Source organism: Rhinoderma darwinii, chromosome 12 (assembly GCF_050947455.1).
Source record: "Rhinoderma darwinii isolate aRhiDar2 chromosome 12, aRhiDar2.hap1, whole genome shotgun sequence".
In the NCBI taxonomy this organism is placed as follows: domain Eukaryota; kingdom Metazoa; phylum Chordata; class Amphibia; order Anura; family Rhinodermatidae; genus Rhinoderma; species Rhinoderma darwinii.
Genome location: NC_134698.1, coordinates 39,920,177 through 39,944,346, shown reverse-complemented (window position 1 = coordinate 39,944,346; position 24,170 = coordinate 39,920,177). Strand labels below are relative to the sequence as shown.

At 42.6% G+C, this 24,170-nt stretch overlaps 1 protein-coding gene across 3 annotated transcripts in view; it reads right to left on the bottom strand.

The window, feature by feature from the left end:
* The window catches only part of HEATR5A (HEAT repeat containing 5A), a 191,630-nt gene that overhangs the window by 67,893 nt on the left and 99,567 nt on the right, over positions 1-24,170 (bottom strand). For all 3 annotated transcript variants that reach the window (XM_075844387.1, XM_075844388.1, XM_075844389.1), the window contains exons 19-20: positions 17,392-17,581; positions 16,202-16,371 (exon numbers count right to left, since the gene is read on the bottom strand). In XM_075844387.1, coding sequence (XP_075700502.1) covers positions 16,202-16,371; positions 17,392-17,581 — 360 coding nt within the window. The remainder of the gene's footprint in view (positions 1-16,201; positions 16,372-17,391; positions 17,582-24,170) is intronic.

The following is a 24,170-nucleotide window of genomic DNA, read 5'->3' as shown; positions in this document are numbered from 1 at the left end:
TCTACGGAAGCCTAGTGGGTCCTGAAAGTCAGGACCCACTATGCTTGCTGTCAGTGAGTACCTGACAGCTCTAATACACTGCACTACGCATGTAATGAAGTGTATTAGAATAGCGATCAGGGCCTCCTGCCCTCAAGTCCCCTAGTGGGACAAAGTAAAAAAGTAAACAAAAAGTAAAAAAAGTTGTGTAAAAATAAGAAAATAAAAGTTTTAAAAGTAAAAATCCCCCTTTTTCCCTTATCAGTCCTTTATTATTAATAAAAATAGATAAACAAATAACGATACATAATTGGTATAGCCACATCTGTAACGGCCTAAACTACAAAATTATTTTGTTATTTATCCCGCACGGTGAACGCCATGAAAGTAAATAACAATAATCCATACCGAATCACAATTTTTTTTGTCACTTCACCTCCCAAAAAATGGAATAAAAAGAGATCAAAATGGTGCTGATCGAAACTACAGTTCGTTACGCAAAAAACAAGTCCTCGCACGGCTTTCTTGATGGAAAAATAAAAAAGTTCTGGCTCTCAGAATAAGGGAACACAAAAAGTAAATGATTTTTTACAAAAAGTATTTTATTGTGCAAACGCCATAAGACATAAAAAAAAACTATAAACATAGGGTATCGCCGTAATCGTATCGCCCCGCAGAATAAAGTGAATGTCATTTAATGTGCACGGTGAACGCTGTAAAAAAATAGAATAAAAAACAATAGTAGAATTGCTGTTTTTTAGTCACCACATCTCTTAAAAATAGAATAAAAACTGATCAAAAAGTCGCATTCACCCCATGAAAACTACAATGAATTCCTCAAGGGGTGTAGTTTCCAAAATAGGGTCACTTTTGGGGGGTTTCCACTGTTTTGGCACCACAAGACCTCTTCAAACCGGACATGGTGCCTAATAAAAAGAAGGCCTCATAATCCTCTAGGTAGTCCTTTGCTTCGGAGGCCGGTGCTTCAGTCCATTACCACACTAGGGCCACATGTGGGATATTTCTCAAAACTGCAGAATCTGGGCAATAAATATTCAGTTGCGTTTCTCTGGTAAAACCTTCTGTTTTACAGAAAAAAATGGTATAAAAAGGATTTTCTGACAAAAAAAAACGAAATATGTAAATTTCACCTCTACGTTGCTCTAAATTCCTGTGAAACACCTAAAGGGTTAATAAACTTTATAAATGCTGTTGTGAATACTTTGAGGGGTCTAGTTTCTAAAATGGGGTGTTTGATGGGGGTATCTAATATATAGGCCCCTCAAAGCAACTTTAGAACTGAACTGGAACCTAAAAAAAAATAATTAGGCAATACTTTGCTTCTTACATTATACTGATAATGAGCAGTGCCCACCCCAAGATGACCCGAGTTTTGACCGTTTGTATAAACTGAGACCCCTATTAGACCATTTCAGTGTCCGGTTTTCCCAAGCATTCACCCCCGAGAAGTGTATTTCTATTGATGGGTCCTTGGTAGATTTTAAAGGGAGGCTTCAATTCCGCCAGTACCTGCCGAGTAAGAGGGCAAGGTGTGGCGTGAAGATGTATAAGCTGTGCGAGAGTGCATCAGGGTATACCTACAAATTTAGGATATATGATGGGAAAAACACCAGTAGTCAACCCCCAGAATGCCCCCCCCCCCCTTACTGGGAGTTAATGCAGAAATTGTGTGGGATTTGGTGCACCCACTGCTGGAGCAGGGTTACCACCTCTACCTGGATAATTTTTTATACCAGCGTCCCACTCTTCAAGTGCCTCGCTTCCAGAAGTACTGCGGCATGCGGCACTGCTTGAAGAAATCTGAGAGGCCTCCCTAAGACTCTGTTTGGGCAAACAAGGTGGTGTGAGAGCAGGGCACAATCCAGCAGCAACATATTGTGCGTCAAGGACAAGAGAGATGCCACACCAGTACCCATGTACCAGTAAGAGGTACCAGTACAGAGACCCTCGAAACCAGACTGCATCCTGGACTACAATAGGTACATGGGAGGGGTGGACTTGTCAGATCAGCGCCATGCAGTGTGGTATAAGAAGCTGGCCGTGCACATCATACAGATGGTATTGTACAATGCGTACGAGCTACATCGATGTGCAGGCCAGAGGGGAACTTTCCTGGAATTTCAAGAGGTGGTTATCAAGAAACTAATCTTCAGGGCCCAAGAAGGGGGGGGGCACCCAGTACTTCTGGAAGCGAGGCCACACGCATCGTACCAGTGCAACACTTTCCAGGAGAAGTTCCCCAAACCGGCAAGAAGGGAGAAAGTCAAAAGAGGTGCAGAGTCTGCTATAAGAGGGGGATAAGGAAGGACATACTATATCAATGTGACACGTGTCCTGAAAAACCAGGGCTCTGTATGATAGTGTTTTAAAATTTATCATCCCTTAGATTTTTAATATAACCTGACGCACTCCGCACAGCAATTCCTCCTCATCTTTCCCTTCTGAGCCCTGCTGTGTGCCCAGGCAGCTGATAACAGCCACTTGTAGGGTATTGCCATACTGTAAAGGATCTGCCAGGCACTGCGGGGTTAACTCCCAGAACTAATCAGTCAGCACCTGAGAATACATCCCTGAGACTGACTCCTGCTTCCACCATTCAGGCTGGCAGGCTTAGGAGTGGGAGAGCCTATCGTAACCTGGCCAGACTCAGCTAGCTCCTGCCCTCGGTCTATTTAAGCCTGCACTTCCTGTCCCTCGGTGCTTGTTATTGCTTTGGTTTCCTTCCTTGTGGTTCCTGGCCCAGCTACAGCTCCTGCTATTTTTGATCCTGCTCCATACCGACCCTGGCTTACCGACTACTCTTCTGCTTTTCGTTTTGTACCTCGCACACTCCTGGCTTGACTCGGCTCGTTCACCACTCTGGTTGCTCACGGTGTTGCCGTGGGCAACGGCCCCTTTTCCTTGCTTGTGTTCCTTGTATGTTTGTCGTGTTTGTCGTGCACTTACTGAGCGCAGGGACCGCCGCCCAGTTGTACCCCGTCGCCTAGGGCGGGTCGTTGCAAGTAGGCAGGGACAGAGTGGCGGGTAGATTAGGGCTCACTTGTCCGTCTCCCTACCCCCTGCCGTTACATAATAACAAGCCCATACCTAGTCTACCCCTGGTCCCTGACACCACTATGGATCCCCGTGAGACCCTGGCTCAGCAAATGCAGGGTCTCTCCCTACAGGTCCAGGCCCTGGCTCAGAGGGTCAACCAGCCTGATGCTACCCTGGTAGTTCCCCGCACCGCACCTCTTGAACCCCACCTCAAGTTGCCCGACCGGTTCTCAGGGGACCGGAGGACTTTTCTCTCCTTTCGGGAGAGTTGTAGGCTTTACTTTCGTTTAAAGCCTCATTCCTCAGGTTCTGAGAGCCAGCGGGTGGGTATAATTATGTCCCGGCTCCAGGAAGGGCCCCAAGCATGGGCCTTCTCCTTGGCTCCTGACGCCCCTGAACTTTCCTCCGTTGATTGTTTCTTTTCTGCTCTCGGACTTATTTATGACGAGACTGACAGGACTGCCTTTGCCGAGAGTCAGCTGGTGACCTTAAGTCAGGGTAAGAGACCTGTTGAGGAGTATTGCTCTGACTTTCGGAAGTGGTGCGTAGCTTCTCGGTGGAATGACCCTGCCTTAAGGTGCCAGTTTAGGTTGGGTCTGTCGAATGCCCTGAAAGACCTGCTAGTTAGCTATCCCTCTTGTGACTCCCTAGACCAGGTTATGGCTTTAGCGATACGACTTGACCGACGTCTCAGGGAACGACAACGTGAACGTTTATGTGTTTTCTCCTCCGACTCCCCCATGATGCCTCCCGAAGCTCCGTTGCTTCGTTCCTCCCCGAAAGATTCAGAGATACCTATGCAACTCGGGGCCTCCGTGTCCCCCCAACAACGTAGAGAATTCCGCAGGAAGAATGGTCTCTGCTTCTACTGTGGGGACGACAAGCATCAAGTGAACAACTGTCCTAAGCGTAAGGTTGCAGCCAGAGAACTTCCGCGTCTAAGTGATCATCGGGGAGGTCACTTGGGCGCACAGGTATTTCCCGTAAATATGAAACGTACTAAGATCTTGCTTCCCTTTCAGGTCTCTTTTGGTGGTAGGTCTGCTACCGGCAGTGCTTTCGTGGATTCAGGGTCCTCTACTAATATCATGTCTGTGGAATTTGCTATGTCCCTTGCTATGCCTCTTATTGATTTGCCTAAACCTGTCCCGGTAGTGGGTATCGACGCCACTCCTCTTGCTAATGGTTATTTTACACAGCATACCCCTGTTTTTGAACTCCTTGTTGGCTCCATGCATTTGGAGCAATGCTCTGTACTGTTGATGCAGGGATTATCGTACGATTTGGTGCTAGGTCTTCCCTGGTTGCAGTTGCATAATCCCACGTTTGACTGGAATACTGGGGAGCTAACCAAATGGGGTAATGAATGTTGTACGTCATGTTTTTCTGTTAATTCTATTTCTCCCCCTAAGGAGGCGAATACGCTACCCGAGTTTGTTCAGGACTTCGCTGATGTTTTCTCTAGGGAGGCCTCCGAAGTGTTACCTCCTCATAGAGAATACGATTGCGCTATCGAATTGGTACCAGGAGCTAAGCTTCCTAAGGGTAGGATATTTAATCTTTCTTGTCCCGAACGTGAAGCTATGAGAGTGTATATCCAGGAATCCCTGGCCAAGGGTTACATTCGTCCCTCTTCTTCTCCGGTAGGTGCTGGCTTCTTCTTCGTGGGGAAGAAGGATGGTGGTCTTAGGCCATGCATTGACTACCGTGGCCTGAATAAGGTCACGGTAAGGAACCAGTATCCCCTTCCTTTGATTCCCGATCTCTTTAATCAGGTTCAGGGGGCCCAATGGTTTTCTAAATTGGATCTACGGGGGGCGTATAACCTTATTCGCATCAAAGAGGGGGATGAGTGGAAGACTGCGTTTAACACGCCCGAAGGCCATTTCGAATACCTCGTCATGCCCTTTGGGTTGTGTAATGCCCCTGCGGTCTTCCAGAATTTCATAAATGAGATTTTGAGAAATTACCTGGGGATTTTTCTGGTAGTGTACCTTGATGACATACTGGTGTTTTCCAAGGACTGGTCCTCCCACGTGGAGCATGTCAGGAAGGTGCTCCAGGTCCTTCGGGAAAATAAACTGTTTGCCAAAACCGAAAAATGTGTGTTTGGGGTACAGGAGATTCCATTTTTGGGTCAAATCCTCACTCCTCATGAATTCCGCATGGACCCCGCCAAGGTTCAGGCTGTGGCGGAATGGGTCCAACCTGCCTCCCTGAAGGCGTTACAGTGTTTTTTGGGGTTTGCTAATTATTACAGGAGATTTATTGCTAACTTCTCGGTCATCGCTAAGCCCCTTACGGACCTCACTCGCAAAGGTGCTGATCTCCTCCACTGGCCTCTTGAGGCTGTCCAGGCTTTTGAGGTCCTTAAGAAGTGCTTTGTCTCGGCCCCGGTGCTGGTTCAGCCCAACCAAATGGAGCCATTTATCGTGGAAGTTGACGCATCTGAGGTGGGAGTGGGGGCTGTCTTGTCCCAGGGTACCAGGTCCCTCACCCATCTCCGCCCCTGTGCCTACTTCTCCAGGAAGTTTTCGCCAACTGAAAGTAACTATGATATTGGCAACCGCGAACTCTTAGCCATTAAATGGGCATTTGAAGAGTGGCGCCACTTCCTGGAGGGGGCTAGGCACCAGGTAACGGTCCTTACCGACCACAAGAATCTGGTGTTCCTAGAATCTGCCCGGAGGCTAAACCCGAGACAAGCTCGATGGGCGTTATTTTTTACCAGATTCAATTTTTTGGTTACCTATAGGGCTGGGTCTAAAAATATTAAGGCTGATGCACTGTCGCGTAGCTTCATGGCCAGCCCTCCTTCGGAGGAAGATCCTGCTTGTATTTTGCCTCCAGGTATAATCATTTCCTCGATCGATTCTGATTTAGTCTCTGAAATTGCTGCTGATCAAGGTGCAGCTCCCGGGAACCTTCCTGAGAACAAGCTGTTTGTTCCCCTGCAATTCCGGCTAAGGGTACTTAGGGAAAATCATGACTCCGCACTATCTGGCCATCCAGGGTACCAAACACCTAATTACCAGAAATTATTGGTGGCCTGGGTTGCCTAAAGACGTTAAGGCCTACGTCGCCGCTTGTGAGGTTTGTGCTAGGTCCAAGACTCCCAGGTCCCGACCAGCGGGCTTACTGCGTTCGTTGCCCATTCCCCAGAGACCTTGGACACATATCTCCATGGATTTTATCACCGATTTGCCTCCATCCCAAGGCAAGTCGGTGGTGTGGGTGGTGGTGGACCGCTTCAGTAAGATGTGCCACTTTGTGCCCCTCAAGAAACTACCCAACGCCAAAACGTTGGCTACCTTGTTTGTCAAACACATCCTGCGTCTCCATGGGGTCCCTGTCAATATTGTTTCGGACAGAGGGGTACAATTTGTTTCATTGTTTTGGAGAGCCTTCTGTATGAAGTTGGGGATTGATCTGTCCTTCTCCTCTGCCTTCCATCCTGAAACCAATGGCCAAACGGAGAGGACTAATCAGTCTCTAGAACAATACTTAAGGTGTTTTGTCTCTGACTGTCAATTTGATTGGGTCTCTTTCATTCCCCTCGCCGAATTTTCCCTTAATAACCGGGTCAGTAACTCGTCTGGGGTCTCTCCTTTTTTTTGTAATTTTGGGTTTAATCCACGGTTCTCCTCCGTTTCACCTGGTAGTTCCAACAATCCTGAGGTAGAGGTCGTTCATCGGGAACTGTGCACAGTCTGGGCCCAGGTTCAGAAAAACCTAGAGGTGTCCCAGAGCGTACAAAAAACTCAGGCTGATAAAAAACGTTCTGCTAACCCCCTGTTTATGGTCGGGGATCTGGTGTGGTTGTCGTCTAGGAACTTGCGTCTCAAGGTTCCGTCCAAGAAGTTTGCTCCCCGGTTTATTGGGCCGTATAAGGTCATCGAGGTCCTCAATCCTGTCTCCTTCCGGCTGGAGTTACCCCCGTCTTTTCGGATACACAACGTGTTTCATGCCTCCCTCCTCAAATGCTGCTCCCCGTCCTTGGCTCCCTCGAGGAGACCTCCTGTTCCCATCCTCACCCCGGAGGGGGTGGAATTCGAGGTGGCCAGGATTGTGGACAGCAAGATGGTCCAAGGCTCCCTCCAGTACCTGGTCCATTGGAGAGGATACGGGCCCGAGGAGAGGACTTGGGTACCCGCCCGGGATGTTCACGCTGGGGTATTGGTCAGGAGGTTCCACCTGCGTTTCCCCAGTAAGCCAGGTCCACTTAGAAAGGGTCCGGTGGCCCCTCATAAAAGGGGGGGGTACTGTAAAGGATCTGCCAGGCACTGCGGGGTTAACTCCCAGAACTAATCAGTCAGCACCTGAGAATACATCCCTGAGACTGACTCCTGCTTCCACCATTCAGGCTGGCAGGCTTAGGAGTGGGAGAGCCTATCGTAACCTGGCCAGACTCAGCTAGCTCCCGCCCTCGGTCTATTTAAGCCTGCACTTCCTGTCCCTCGGTGCTTGTTATTGCTTTGGTTTCCTTCCTTGTGGTTCCTGGCCCAGCTACAGCTCCTGCTATTTTTGATCCTGCTCCATACCGACCCTGGCTTACCGACTACTCTTCTGCTTTTCGTTTTGTACCTCGCACACTCCTGGCTTGACTCGGCTCGTTCACCACTCTGGTTGCTCACGGTGTTGCCGTGGGCAACGGCCCCTTTTCCTTGCTTGTGTTCCTTGTATGTTTGTCGTGTTTGTCGTGCACTTACTGAGCGCAGGGACCGCCGCCCAGTTGTACCCCGTCGCCTAGGGCGGGTCGTTGCAAGTAGGCAGGGACAGAGTGGCGGGTAGATTAGGGCTCACTTGTCCGTCTCCCTACCCCCTGCCGTTACACATACCCAGGAGAACCCAAATTACAGTTTATGGGGTGTATATCTCCAATGGCGCATGCTGGGCACAATATATTGTACACTGACATGATATATATGTATAGAAAATTGTAAATCTCACTCTGCATCATCTGCTGCGCATTACCTTTTACACAATACCTGTGGGATCAAACTGCTCACTACACCTCTAAATGAATGCCTTAAGGGGTGTAGATTTTAAAATGGAGTCACTTCTTGGGGGTTTCAACTGTACTGGTACCTCAGGGGCTTCTGTATTCACGAATTAGCACCAGAAAAGCTCCAGTAGGCCAAATGGTTGTCCTTCCCTTCTAAGCCCTGCCGTGTGCCCAGGCAGCAGATAACAGCGACATGTAGGGTAGTGCCGTACCCAGGAGAACCCACATTACAATTTATAGACAATACCTTTTAGCCAATACCTGTGGGATCAAAATGCTCAATACACCTCTAGATGAATGCCTTAAGGGGTGTAGTTTCCAAAATGGGGTCACTTCTGGTGGGTTTCCATTGTTTTGGTACTTCTGGGGTTCTGCAAATGCGACACGGCACCCGAAAACCAATCCAGCAAAATCTGGACTCCAAAGAACACATAGCGCTCCTTTCCATCTGAGCCCTCCCATGGGCCCAAACGGCAGTTTATCACCAAAAATGGGGTATTGCCGCACTCAGGACAAATTGGGCAACAAAATGGGGTGTTTTATTTCATGTGAAAATAAGAAATTCTACATATTATTGGAAAAAATTAAAAAAATATTAATTTACAGCCCAATTCAAATAAGTTCTGTGAAAAAACTGTGGCTTCTAAACGGTCACAAGACCTATAAATGAATTCCTTGAGGGGTGTAGTTTCCAAAATGGGGTCACTTCTGGTGGGTTTCCATTGCTTTGATACCTCTGGGGCTCTGCAAATGCGACATGGCACCCAAAAACCAATCCAGCAAAATCTGGACTCCAAAGAACACATAGCGCTCCTTTCCTTCTGAGCCCTCCCTTGGGTCCAAACGGCAGTTTATCACCACAAATTGGGCAACAAAATGGGGTATTTTTTTTTTTTTTGTGAAAATAATACATTTAGATGAAAAATGACATCTTATTGGAAAAAATTTCATTTTTTAAATTTCAAAGCCCAATTCAAATACGTGCTGTGAAAAAACTGTGTGGTCAAAATGGTAACAACAACCATGCATTAATTCCTTGAGGGGTGTAGTTTCCAAAATGGGGTCAATTTTGGGGTATTCCTACTGTTTTGGCACATCAACACCTCTTCAAACCTGGCATGCTGCCTAAAATATATTCTAATAAAAAAGAGGCCCCAAATTGCACTAGGTGCTTCTTTGCTTCTAGAGCTTGTGTTTTAGTCCACGAGCGCAGTAGAGCCACATGTGGGACATTTCTAAAAACTGCAGAATCTGGACAATACATCTTTAGTAGTATTTCTCTTGTAAAACCTTCTGTGTTACATTAAAAAAATGGAATAAAATTGAAATTCAGCAAGAAAAATAAAATTTGCAAATTTCACCTCCACTTTGCTTTAATTCCTGTGAAATGCCTAAAGTTAAAAAAAACGTTCTAAATGCTGTTGTGAATACTTTGACGGGGTATCGTTTTTAAAAAGGGGTGTTTTATGGGGGTTTCTAATACATAGGCCCCTCAAAGCCACTTCAGAACTGAACAGGTACCTTAAAAAAAAGGCTTTTGAAATTTTCTTAAAAATATGAGAAATTGCTGAAGAAAATGAGAAAATGTTCTAAGCCTTGTAACGTCCAAGAAAAATAAAAATGATGCCAATCTAAAGTAGACATATGCGAAATGTGAACTAGTAACTATTTTGGGTGGTATAACCATCTGTTTTACAAGCAGATTAATTAAAATGAAAAAAAATGCTATTTTTTCAACATTTTCTCAAAATTTTGCAGTTTTTCATAAATAAACACTGAATATATCGAACAAATTTTACCACTAACATAAAGCCCAATGTGTCACGAGAAAACAATCTTGGATAAGTTTAAGCATTCCGAAGTTATTACCACATAAAGTGAAATATGTCAGATTTGAAAAATGGGCTCTGAGCCTTAAAGGAACAGTGTCACAAAAAAATATTTTTTAATATGTTAAAGATGTTAGTGCTTTATTAAAAACTTTGGATTAATTTGTGTGTTACTTTTTTTTATTTTTACACTTTTTCTACCCTATGGGGGCTGCCATTTTTTTTCTATTTCTGTATGTGTCGATTAACGACACATATAGACATGGAATAAGGCAGCTCCAGTCCCATAGGGACTGCGAACGGGGCCCGTTCCATCCACTATCGTGTACGCCGCTGTTCAATTTGAAATGCGCGCCGTCCGGCGCCATTTTCCTGTGGACCGGAAGTCGCTTGGCGGTTTAAGCGGCTTGTGAACTAAGTGGAGTTCTAAAACCGGATTGTGTTGCTGTACTTCTGTATTGTGTTGCTGTATTTCTGTGTTTGTGAATCTGTTTTGATTGCTAGCAAATAGAAGATAGCAAAAACTCACACAATTTAAAAAAAACAAAACATTTTTAATTATTACTTTTTTTTTTCCCTTGCAGATTCGTTCCAGCTGAGCAGCTGACTAGGGGGAAGGGGTTAACTGGACACAGGTGGTATAAATTAGTCAGCAGAACTCATTTTGAGCTTGTTCTTTCTGAGCTTGGTGGTTTAAAGAGGCTCTGTCACCAGATTTTGCAACCCCTATCTGCTATTGCAGCAGATATGCGCTGCAATGTAGATTACAGTAACGTTTTTATTTTTAAAAAACGAGCATTTTTGGTCAAATTATGACCATTTTTGTAGTTATGCAAATGAGGCTTGCAAAAGTCCAAGTGGGTGTGTTTAAAAGTAAAAGTCCAAGTGGGCGTGTATTATGTGCGTACATCGGGGCGTTTTTAATACTTTTACTAGCTGGGCGCTCTGAAGAGAAGTATCATCCACTTCTCTTCAGAACGCCCAGCTTCTGACAGTGCAGATCTGTGACGTCACTCACAGGTCCTGCATCGTGTCGGCCACATCGGCACCAGAGGCTACAGTTGTTTCTGCAGCAGCATCAGCGTTTGCAGGTAAGATCGACTTACCTGCAAACGCTGATGCTGCTGCAGAATCAACTGAAGCCTCTGGTGCCGATGTGGCCGACACGATGCAGGACCTGTGAGTGACGTCACAGATCTGCACTGTCAGAAGCTGGGCGTTCTGAAGAGAAGTGGATGATACTTCTCTTCAGAGCGCCCAGCTAGTAAAAGTATTAAAAACGCCCCGATGTACGCACATAATACACGCCCACTTGGACTTTTACTTTTAAACACACCCACTTGGACTTTTGCAAGCCTCATTTGCATAACTACAAAAATGGTCATAACTTGGCCAAAAATGCTCGTTTTTTAAAAATAAAAACGTTACTGTAATCTACATTGCAGCGCCTATCTGCTGCAATAGCAGATAGGGGTTGCAAAATCTGGTGACAGAGCCTCTTTAAGTGGCTTGTTATCTAAGTGGAGTTCTAAAACCGGAGTTGAAAAGAGGAGTTGAAGCCCCAGTACCTACTCTTCTTTTCTTTTACTTTGACAATTGTTCACTGTTTTGTTGTAACTTGGATAATGGATAGCAAGATTGGAGGTTTTCTTCATTGCACAGTTTGCCATATGTATACACGAATGGAGCCGGAGTTCCAGGGTGAATATCTCTGTGGCAGATGTGAGCATGTTGTTCACCTGGAAGCTCGCATTAGAGATCTGGAGGAGCAGAATGCAACACTGAGGAGGATAGACAATCTTGAGCTGAGCTTGCTACTCACGGAGCATGCAGTTAGTGGGTTAGAACTGGAGGGTGAAGACATGGGTGAGCAGGATCAGGTAAGTAGCTGGGTTAATGTAGTTAGGGGCAGTAGAAAGGGGTCAAAGACAAGGAAGGCCGATCCGGTTTCTGGCATTCCAAGCAAAATTGCCAGGTTGGGTGATGATGCGAGGGTGTCAGTCTCAGAAAAGGCAGCCCTAGTGGATACTGATCTCCCTAACAGCCAGGAGAACAGCCCAGCTAGTAGTCGGCGGGATGGTAATGCAGGTAAGCCAAGACAATTGATAGTTGTAGGGGATTCTATAATCAGGAAGACGGATAGAATAATTTGTCGCCAAGACCACCTCAACCGAATGGTTTGCTGTCTCCCTGGTGCCAGGGTTCGGCATGTGGTGGAACGGGTGGACAAATTGCTGGGAGGGGCTGGTGATGATCCAGCTGTTGTGGTCCATGTCGGTACCAACGACAGAATAAATGGTAGGTGGAGGAGCCTTAAGAATAATTTTAAAGAACTAGGCTACAAGCTGAAGGGAAGGACCTCCAAGGTTGTATTCTCAGGAATACTGCCTGTGCCATGCGCATCACAGGAAAGACAGCGGGAGCTCAGGGAGTTAAATGCATGGCTTAAGTCTTGGTGTAGAGGAGAAGGATTTGGGTTCCTAGAGCACTGGGCTGACTTTTCATTGGGGTACAAACTGTATTCTGCAGATGATTTGCACCTAAATGGAAGGGGGTCCGCTGTGCTGGGGGAGAGAATTCTAGCTGGGGTGGCGGAGTGTTTCAACTAGGGCTGAGGAGGGAGGCCAATGTAGGAAATAAAGGGGTAGTTAGGTTAGAGAGGGGTCAGACTATATTGGTGGGGGGAGAAACAGACGGTGGGGAGAGGACTAGGCAACAAGATAAGGAGATCCTTTTGTTACAAAACAGCAGTGAAAATAAAAAGGCCAAAATGTCAAATAATCACATTTCTGATAGTGAAAGTGAAACATTTAAAGGCAAGTTAAAGTGTACGTTCAACAAATGCCAGAAGTCTAGCAAGCAAAATGGGGGAGCTGGAGGCCTTAATACTGGAAGAAGATATAGATATAGTTGGTGTTGCTGAAACATGGCTGGACTCTTCACATGACTGGGCTGTAAATCTACAGGGTTTTACACTGTTTCGGAAAGACAGGGCAAATAGGAAAGGTGGTGGTGTATGTCTGTATGTGAGAAGCGATATGAAGGTGAGTGTAAATGAGACATTAGAGGGTGAAGACTGTGAGGAGGTTGAAACCTTGTGGGTGGAATTACAAAGGGAAGTAAACACTGAAAAAATTACTTTTGGTGTAATCTATAGACCCCCCCAATATAACTGAAGAGATAAAAGGTCAAATATATAAACAAATGGAGCGGGCTGCACAGGCGGGTACTGTTGTGATAATGGGAGATTTTAATTATCGGGATATTAATTGGTGTCATGGTTCGGCTTCAACTGCAAAGGGGAGACATTTCATCAACGTGTTGCAGGAAAATTTTATGTGCCAGTTTGTGGAAGACCCGACTAGAGGTGAAGCTCTGTTGGATCTGGTCATTTCTAATAATGCAGAGCTTGTTGGGAATGTCAATGTTCGTGAAAACCTTGGTAACAGTGATCATAATATAGTTATATTTTACCTATACTGTAAAAAACAAACGCAGGCTGGGAGGGCAAAAACATTTAATTTTAAGAAAGCCAATTTCCCCAGGATGAGGGCGGCAATTCAGGATATAGACTGGGAAGAACTAATGTAAAATAATGGGACAAATGATAAATGGGTGATTTTCAAATCTACTTTGGGTAATTATAGTGCAAAATGTATTCCTACAGGTAACAAGTATAAACGACTAAAATTAAACCCCACATGGCTTACACCTTCTGTGAAAGGGGCAATACATGACAAAAAAAGGGCATTTAAAAAATACAAATCTGGGGGTACATCTGCAGCCTTTGTAAAATATAAAGAGCTTAATAAAATCTGTAAAAATGTAATAAAATCAGCAAAAATACACAATGAAAGGCAGGTGGCCAAGGATAGTAAAACAAATCCTAAAAAATTCTTCAAGCATATAAATGCAAAAAAGCCCAGGTCTGAACATGTAGGACCCTTAGATAGTGGTAATGGGGAGTTGGTCACAGGGGATCAAGAGAAGGCAGAGTTACTAAATGGGTTCTTCCGCTCTGTATATACAACAGAAGAAGGAGCAGCTGATGTAGCCGCTGCCGGTGCTGTTAATATATCAGTTGATATACTGAATTGGATGAATGTAGATATGGTCAAAGCTAAATTAAATAAAATAAATGTACACAAGGCCCCGGGACCAGATGGGTTACACCCTAGAGTTCTTAAAGAGCTTAGTTCAGTTATTTCTGTCCCCCTCTTCATAATATTTAGAGAGTCTCTCATGAGTGGTATAGTGCCAAGGGACTGGCGCAGGGCAAATGTGGTGCCTATTTTCAAAAATGGCTCTAGGTCTTCGCCGGGTAATTATAGACCAGTAAGCTTAACATCAATTGTGGGGAAAATGTTTGAGGGGCTATTGAGGGACTATATACAGAATTATGTGACAATAAATAGTATTATAAGTGACAGCCAGCATGGTTTTACAAAGGACAGAAGCTGTCAAACCAACCTGATTTGTTTTTATGAAGAGGTAAGCAGAAGCCTAGACAGAGGGGCCGCTGTGGATATAGTGTTTTTGGACTTTGCAAAGGCATTTGACACTGTCCCTCATAGACATCTAATGGGTAAATTAAGGACTATAGGTTTAGAAAGTATAGTTTGTAATTGGATTGAGAATTGGCTCAAGGACCGTATCCAGAGAGTTGTGGTCAATGATTCCTACTCTGAATGGTCCCCAGTTATAAGTGGTGTACCCCAGGGTTCAGTGCTGGGACCACTATTATTCAACTTATTTATTAATGATATAGAGGATGGGATTAATAGCACTATTTCTATTTTTGCAGATGACACCAAGCTATGCAATATAGTTCAGACTATGGAAGATGTTTGTGAATTGCAGGCAGATTTAAACAAACTAAGTGTTTGGGCGTCCACTTGGCAAATGAAGTTTAATGTAGATAAATGTAAAGTTATGCATCTGGGTACGAAAAACCTGCAAGCATCATATGTCCTAGGGGGAGCTACACTGGGGGAGTCAATTGTTGAGAAGGATCTGGGTGTACTTGTAAATCATAAACTAAATTTCAGCATGCAGTGTCAATCAGCTGCTTCAAAGGCCAGCAAAATATTGTCGTGTATCAAAAGAGGCATGGACTCGCGGGACAGGGATGTAATATTACCACTTTACAAAGCATTAGTGAGGCCTCATCTAGAATATGCAGTCCAGTTCTGGGCTCCAGTTCATAGAAAGGATGCCCTGGAGTTGGAAAAAATACAAAGAAGAGCAACAAAGCTAATAAGGGGCATGGAGAATCTAAGTTATGAGGAAAGATTAAAAGAACTAAACCTATTTAGCCTTGAGAAAAGACGACTAAGGGGGGACATGATTAACTTATATAAATATATGAATGGCGCATACAAAAATTATGGTGAAATCCTGTTCCATGTAAAACCCCCTCAAAAAACAAGGGGGCACTCCCTCCGTCTGGAGAAAAAAAGGTTCAACCTGCAGAGGCGACAAGCCTTCTTTACTGTGAGAACTGTGAATCTATAGAATAGCCTACCGCAGGAGCTGGTCGCAGCAGGGACAGTAGATGGCTTTAAAAAAGGCTTAGATAATTTCATAGAACAAAAAAATATTAACTGCTATGTGTAGAAATTTTTTACTTCCCCTTTCCCATCCCACTTCCCCTTTCCCATCCCTTGGTTGAACTTGATGTACATGTGTCTTTTTTCAACCGTACAAACTGTGTAACTATGTAACTTGTGCACATGGAGCAGCGGCAGCAGACGGAGCGGATGGACCGGAGGGAGCGGCGGCGACTGGAGCAGGTAAGTTATTTCTATGTATGTTCGTGTTTCAGTGTGTGTTTACTACTGTATGTTAACCTACTACACTGTGTGTTAGCTCAAAAAATGGCGACACACAGTGTAGGAGGTTAGACCGTTCAAACCCCTAGTTTCTCCCGCCACTAGCCAGGATAAAGGAGGGGGGGATTCTGAGAGCTCACTAGAGCGAGGGATTTTTACCCAATTTTGCAGCATAAAGCAATGTGGTTGCTTTACCACATGCAATGCTGCAATTTTGGGAATGGCTCCATCTAGTGACCAGTGCTGGGAAATATTATAAATTGAATCCCATTTATAATATTTCCTGACTCGTGAAAAAAAAAAAAAAAAATTAGAACAATGTTTAATCACCTATACACTAATTGTTTAACTAAAAAAAAAACAAACATGTTTTGCTGGCAACACATTCCCTTTAAGGCCAAAACAAGGCTGCGTCCTTAAGGGGTTAAGTAGCATAATATGAGTCAGTACTGAAATGCAGACATATAAATTTGCTAGGGAATGCAAATGGCCATACTTACACATAAGGTTGGAACCAAACTTGAAAGGTTGACATGTTGAGGGGCAAACATGTGTAGCTGTTGTAAGCATGAGATACCCTGGGCCTGAACTAAGCAGTCGGGATTCTCCTGCATCACAGAGCAGGCCAATAAGCAGTAGTTCCTTTGTGACGCCTCCGATTCACCACTGCCTACACAATGAAAAAGGCTCTACATTACTTCCCGTCACAAATAAGATAGAGAAGACGTAAAATAAACATAAGTAGTTATATATAAGCTGCAAACTTTAAAAAGAAAAAATCCTAAGCGACTACCTAAACCTTGGCAAAAACACATCTATAGACTACTGATAAATAACTATTAAACTATTTAAATACATTATACAGCAGACATTTTATTGGGATAAGATTTTCAGGAAGTGTCAAGGACAAGATGTTGCAGTACAATACTCCAAAATGGCAGAACGTTGGCCCCACTTTGTTTCACTACAGTTAGAAATAACGGCTATTCAAAACATTTTTGCACACAATCTGACAATACCATAGTCTCAATACCAATTCAAGCTTTTATCAAAAATGTGTACACGGCCAGACCTTTTCCGAGGAACAACACTTTTTAATGTTTTACGAACGTACAAAAAAGTTTTTGTTTACTTCATACAAAGGTTAAAAGGAGTTGTCCACTTTCAGCAAATTAAAATAATTAAAAATATTTTTTTTTTTTTCGTATAACTAAAAGATAGACAATTTTCCAATGTACTTTCTGAATCCTCATGGTTTTCAAGATCTTTGCTTGTTGTTAATCAGTAAGAACCTTCACTGTTTACTTCCAGTGGATAAAATTCTGTCCATGGTCATGTGATGGACATACAGGTGCTGGGATCATTATTAGTCATAGATCTAATACACATACTGTAAAAAGCCCTGCACCTGTGTGTCCATCACACTAGAAGTAAACCGTGAATGATCAGAAAATAAAGTAGCTAAATCACCAATCCTATATAGATAACTGCACATGTCTATTGATATGAGTCAGCTAAATTCTGCCCCTCTCCCCAATCTTGTACAAATGATACATATATTTAGTCATAAATTAGACCTTTAAAAGCAAGGTTACTTCTGATAATATTAATATCCAAATTTCACAGGTATTGGCAAAAATTCCATCTGAAAATGCAGGAGAACGTGTTTTATAGACACATTTAAATTTACCTTGGAGTTCTGGTCCAAGTGTATTCAGGAGAGCACTTAAGCAGCGCCCTAAACTGCGATGGACCTCTGCATGTGATGGGGGAGTGCTAAGCAGTGCAGTCAAAAGGAGTGACAGTGTTGGCTCTATATGGACATTATATAGTGGTCCAGCGGAATCAATTATTATGGAAAGGGAGTGCAGGGCCCAGGTCTGTAGAAGAAACAAAAGCACAAAAAGTTTGTAAATTAGTACATAGAAATATACCATTTAATAATACTATCAGGATTAAATGGGGATATTGCAAAGGTGGGTGAATATGGGAAGCGGCAAATCTATATATAAACAATGAGTTCAACCATTCCCAAACTAGTGTAAAGTTTGGCAAGATTAATATGAGTGATAAGTGATATTTTTTTTTCCTTAAATAAGCAGTCTATGTGGTTTTTACAGAAGTTCCTCAATCTAAGGCCTGATTCACACAGAGTTTTTTTGAACGCGTCTAAAACGCGTCAAAAATCCTGGCAAAAAAACTCGTCGAAAAACGCTTGTGGTGCAAAACCACTTAAAAAAATAACTCTGTGTTAACAGGGCCTAATATGACATTCTACTTAAAGGGAAGGCCCACTTTTGCAACAGTTCATTCATTCCAATACATCTAAAATAAAAAAAAGTTTGCATATAGTCTTGATTAACCTTTTCATGACCATATGTCATTGATGCCCCTCTGTCCAGGTCAAATTTTCCATTTCTGATATGCACTTCTTTAAATGGTAATGTCTTTGCAACAGCTTTAAATACTATTTTAACTTTTTAAAAATATATTTTTATTGATTTTCAAGAGTTTATACAACGTAAACAAAAAGCAGAAAAATGTGCCTGATATAGAATATTATACAGTGTATAATATGTTACATTTCAGACGTTGCGTAACCCCTTAGTGACCATATGCGTACATATAATTTTTTTATTAACTTTTATTAACTTTTTTTAGGGGGATTATAAAAAAGCCCTGAAATGACGCCATTGTTCTATGCGTTTTTAAACTGACGCCGTTCACTGTGTGACGTAAATAACATGTTACCTTTATTCTATGGGTCGGTATGATTACGGCGATACCACATATGTAGAGGTTTTTTTATGCTTTACGACTTTTGCACAATACAAACACTTTTGAACTAAACTTATTTGTTTTTGCATCGTTGCTTTCCAAGAGCCATAACTTTTTTATTTTTCCATCAATGTAGTGATTTTTTGTGCTTGTTTTCTGCGGGACGAGACGTAGTTTTGATTGGTACTGTTTTGGGGTGCATGGAACTTATTGATTCATTTTTATTATGACTTTTTTGGGGGGCAATGGAAAAAAATTGCAATTTCGCCATTGTTTTTTGCGTTTTTTTTTTATGGTGTTTACCTTGCGGTTTAAATGACATATTAACTTTATTAATGGAGTCATTACGGTCGCGGCAATACCATATATGTGTACTTTTATTTATTTTTTACACTTTTACTAAATAAAACCAAAATAAAACTTTTTATGGAAAAAAATGGTTTTATTTATTTTTTTACTGTACTTTTTATTAATAATCTTTATTTCACATTGATTACTTCTTTTATTAGCCCCACTAGGGGACTTTACTGTGCGATCTTCAGATCGCTGCTATAATGCTCTGGTATACTTCGTATACCAGAGCATTATTGCCTGTCAGTGTAAATCTGACAGGCAATATGTTAGGACGTGCCTCCGGCGCGTATATGCAGCGGTATAAAGGAGGGTAATTTAAAGTATATAAGGAATCAGAAGTACAACCAACATGAATCCCCAGATATTTAATTGAACTTTTAAAGACAACAAATGGTATATCTAAAGTGGCCCAATCAATGGGGCGAGTGTTTCTCGACAAATCCAATAATTCACACTTACGAACATTTACCTTAAAGCAAAAATGTATCACAAAGGTCACAAAGGCATGAAAAAACTCAGGGAAGGTCTCTGAGCGAATCAAATAAAAATACCAGAACATATGCAAAGTATGTAGCTTTAATAACATCTGTTCCCACAGAAATACCACTGATGCTTCCATCCGCCTCGAATGTTCGAATAAATGGCTCAAGTTCAATATTAAATAAAAGAGGTGAGCGTGGGCAACCCTTTCGGGTACCTTTAAACAAGGAGAGGAGCGGTGAGAGAATACCAAGGGTATACACTCTCACAGTGGGGTCAGTATACAGCGATTTCAGGTAGATGCGGAACAGACCCACTATTCGTATAAAATCCAAGGTCCTACCCAGTCAACCATATCGAAGGCTTTCTCCGCATCAATCCTGAGAATTGCTGTGGATGGATGGGCGGAAGGATTAAGGTTAATGTCATCCAAAACTAAGTATTTTACGGATATTAGACACTGCTGAACGTCCCTTAGTTAAACCGACCTGGCTGGGGAGAATAGAGGCAAGTCTATCAGCCATAATTTTAGGCATTAATTTAAGATCCAGATCTATTAACGATATGGGGCGATAGGAGGAAGCTAGTTCAAGATCTTTGCCTTGTTTTGGGAGGATCTTTATGTATGCAACATTGGAGGAGGATGGAATCGGTTGGCCAGTCATGTAAGGGTATGTGCACACGATAACTGCATTTACGTCTGAAATTACAGAGCTGTTTTCAGGAGAAAACAGCTCCTGAATTTCAGACGTAATTGCATGTACTCACGTTTTGCGGGGCGTCTTTTACGGTCGTAATTTGGAGCTGTTCTTCATTGGAGTCAATGAAAAACGGCTCCAATTACGTCCCAAGAAATGTCCTGCACTTCTTTTGACGAGGCTGTATTTTTTACGCGCTGTCTTTTGACAGCGACGCGTAAAATTACAGGTCGTCGGCACAGTACATTGGCAAACCCATTGAAAGTAATCGGCAGATGTTTGCCGATGTATTGGAGCCGTCTTTTCAGGCTTAATTCGAGGCGTAAAAATAGGTCGTGTGAACCCAGCCTGACTGTTATACAAACGAAGTAAACACAGAGTTATCTGATCCTTAAATATTTTAACCCCTTAGTGTCTAAGCCTGTTTTGGCCTTGTGGACACAGCCGATTTTTGCAAATCTGACGTGTTACTTTATGTGGTAATAACTCCAGAATGCTATTGCCTATCCAAGCGATTCTGAGATTGTTTTCTCGTGACATGTTGTACTTTATGATACTGAAAAAATGTTGTCTTTAAATTCAATATTTATTTGTAAAAAAACACCAAAATGTAGAGAAAATTTGCAAAAATCTGCATTTTTCTAAATTGTAATGTATCTGCTTGTAAAACAGATAGTAATACCACACAAAATAGTTACTAGTTAACATTTCCTATATGTCTACTTTATGTTTGCATCGTTTTTTGAACGTCCTTTTATTTTTCTAGGACGTTACAAGGCTTAGAACTTTAGCTAGAATTTCTCGCATTTTCAAGAAAATTTCAAAAGGCTATTTTTTCAGGGACCAGTTCAGTTCTGAAGTGGCTTTGAGGGTCTTATATATTAGAAAGTCCCCATAAGTCACCCCATTTTAAAAACTGCACACCTCAAAGTATTCAAAATAGCATTCAGAAAGTATTTTAACCCTTTAGGCATTTCACAGGAAATAAAGCAAAGTAGAGGTGAAATTTACAAATTTCAATTTTTTTTTAATGAAATTCATTTGTAAAACATTTTTTCTGGAACACAGAAGGTTTAACGAGAGAAACGCAAATCAATACTTATTGCCCAGATTCTGCAGTTTTTAGAAATATCCCACATGTGGCTCTAGTGTGGTAGCGGACTGAAACACAGGCCTCCGAAGCAAAGGAGCACCTGGTGGATTTTGGGGCCTCTATTTTAATAGAATATATTTTAGGCACCATGTCTGGTTTGAAGAGGTCTTGTGGTGCCAAAACCGTGGAAAACCCCCAAAAGTGACCCCATTTTGGAAACTACACCCCTCAAGAAATTTTTCAAGAGGTATAGTGAGCATTTTTAGCCCACAGGTTTTTGGGTAAATTTATTGGAACTGGTCTGTGAAAATTAAAATCTACTTTTTTTCTGAAAAAACGTACAATGTTTTAGTTTTTACAAGGAATGAAGGAGAAAAAGCACCCCAACATTTGTAAAGCAATTTCTCCCAATTACGGCAATACCCCATATGTGGTAATAAACTGCTGTTTGGACCCACGGCACGCCTCAGAAGGGAACGAGGGCCATTTGGATTTTGGAGCACAGATTTTGCTGGAATGGTTTTCGGTGCCATGTCGTGTTTGCAAAGCCCTGGAGGGACCATAAAAGTGGAAACTCCCCAAAAGTGACCCCATTTTGGAAACTACACCCCTCAAGGAATTTTTCTAGGGGTATAGTTAGCCTTTTGACCCTACACGGTTTTTGCTGAATTTATGGGAATTATGCCGTGAAATTGAAAATCAAAATTTTTTCTAATAAAATGTAGTTTTAAATCAGATTTTTTCATTTTTACAATAGATAAAGGAGAAAAAACACCCCAATATTTGTAAAGAAAACTCTTCTGAGCACAACAATATCCCATATGTGGTAATAAACTGCTATTTGGACACATGGCGGAAGTTAGAAAGGACGGAGCGCCATTTGACTCTTGGAGCTCAAGTTTTGCTGGAATGGTTTGCGGCCCCATGTCACATTTGCAAAGCCACTGAGGGGCCAAAATAGTGCAAACCCGGCAAAAGTGACCCCATTTGGGAAACTATACCCCTCGTGGAATTTATCTAGCGGTATAGTGAGCATTTTGACCCCACAGTTTTTTTGCTGAATTATTGGAATTATGCAGTGAAAATGAAAATCTACATTCTTTCCACTAAAACGTTGATTTTTTTTCATTTTCACAAGGAATAAAGGAGAAAAAGTGCCCCAACAATTGTAAACCAATTTCTCCCGAGTACGGTAATACCCCACATGTGGTCATAAACTGCTGCTTGGATACACCACAGGGCTCAGAATGGCAGGAGTGCTACTTGGCATGTAGATTTTGGTTGATTGTCTTTTGGGCGCCATGTCGCATTTGCAGAGCCCTTGAGGTACCAGTACAGTAGAAACCCATGAAAAGTGACTCCATTTTGGAAACTATACCCCTCAGGGTAATCATCTAGGGGTGTACTGAGCATTTTGATCCCACAGGTGTTTCATAGATTGTATTAGAATGAGGCAGTATGAAAATGAAAAATTATTTTTTTCCCCAAAAATATGTAGTTTTGCACCCAATTTTTTTCCCACAATGGGTAATAGGAGAAAAAAACAACACATAATTTGTTACCCAATTTCTCCCGAGTACGGCAGTACCCCATGTGTGGCCCTAAACTGCTGTTTGAGCACATGGCAGAGCTCAAAATGGAAGGAGTGCCATGTGGCTTTTAGAGCACAGATTTTGCTGGACTGGTGTACGGGCGCCATGTCGCATTTGCAGAGCTCCCTTAGGTACCAGAGTAGAGTGTAGAACCCTGAGAAGTGACCCCATTTTGTAAACTACACCCCTCAAGGCATTTATCATTTGCCTGGACATATGACAGGGCTTAGGAGTGAAAGGCGCATGTGAGACCTATTTTGGTGATTTTCGCAGCATTAGCCCACAATGGCAGGGCTCTGGGGTCAAATAGTAAAACAAACCCCCAAGTAGTGACACCCATTTTGGAAACTGCACCCCTGAAGGCATTTTATTAACGGGTGTAGTGAGCATTTTGACCACGCAGGTTTTTTTCTTCTATAATAAATGAATGCTCAGTGAATGGTGCAAAGTGAAAATTGCAAATTTCCACAGGTATGTGTCATTTTAGTGCACAATATTTTGTGCCCAGTTCATGCCACTGAAGATAAATACCTCAAACTGTTAAGCGGGTTCTCCCGGGTATGGCGATGCCATATATGTGGACGTAAACTGCCCGTTGGGCACGCTGCAGGGCTCAGAAGGGAGGGAGCGCCATTTGGCTTTTGGAGCGCAGATTTTGCTTAGTGGTAACTTTGTTTGGGGTTTTGCTGGTATTTCAGTTTATGATGTGGGGGCATATGTAATCTGTGCGGAGTACATCAGGGGCATAATAAGAGGGTATAATAATGGGGTAAATAAATAATTCATAGATATGTAGCCGTTGTCGAACTGATAAATGGTGCCAGATCTTATCCGCATTTGGACACTCTGCACATTTTGCATCGCCATATTCTGCCAGAACTTTTTTTTTTTCTCCACCGGAGCTGGGTGAGGGCTTATTTGTTGCGGGACAATCTGTAGATTTCATTGGTACCATTTTGGGGTACATGCGATTTTTTTTGATCACTTTGTATTTAATTTTTTTTGGCAAGCAAGGTGACCAAAAACCTGCAATTCTGATGTTTTTTATCATTACTTTTTTTTACGGCGTTCGCCATGCGCTATGAATGACAATTTTGCTTTATTCTGTGGGTCGGCACGATTACGGCGATACCATATGTATATAGTTTCTCTTATGCTTTGCAGCGTCTGCACGATAAAATCACTTTTGTTTCAAATTTATTTTTTGTGTCACCATATTCTGAGAGCGATAACTTTTTTATTTTTCCGTCCAAAAAGCTGCGGGAGGGCTTGTTTTTTGCGGGACGGGCTTCAGTTTTTAATGGTATAATTTTGGGGTACATGCAACTTTTAGATCCCTTTTTTTATTCTGTTTTGCGAGGGGTAGTGACTAACAAACAGCGATTCTGGAATAGTTTTTTATTAAATTTTTTTACGGTGTTCACCGTACGGGTAAAATAGCGTGATATTTTTATAGTTTGGGTCGTTACGGACG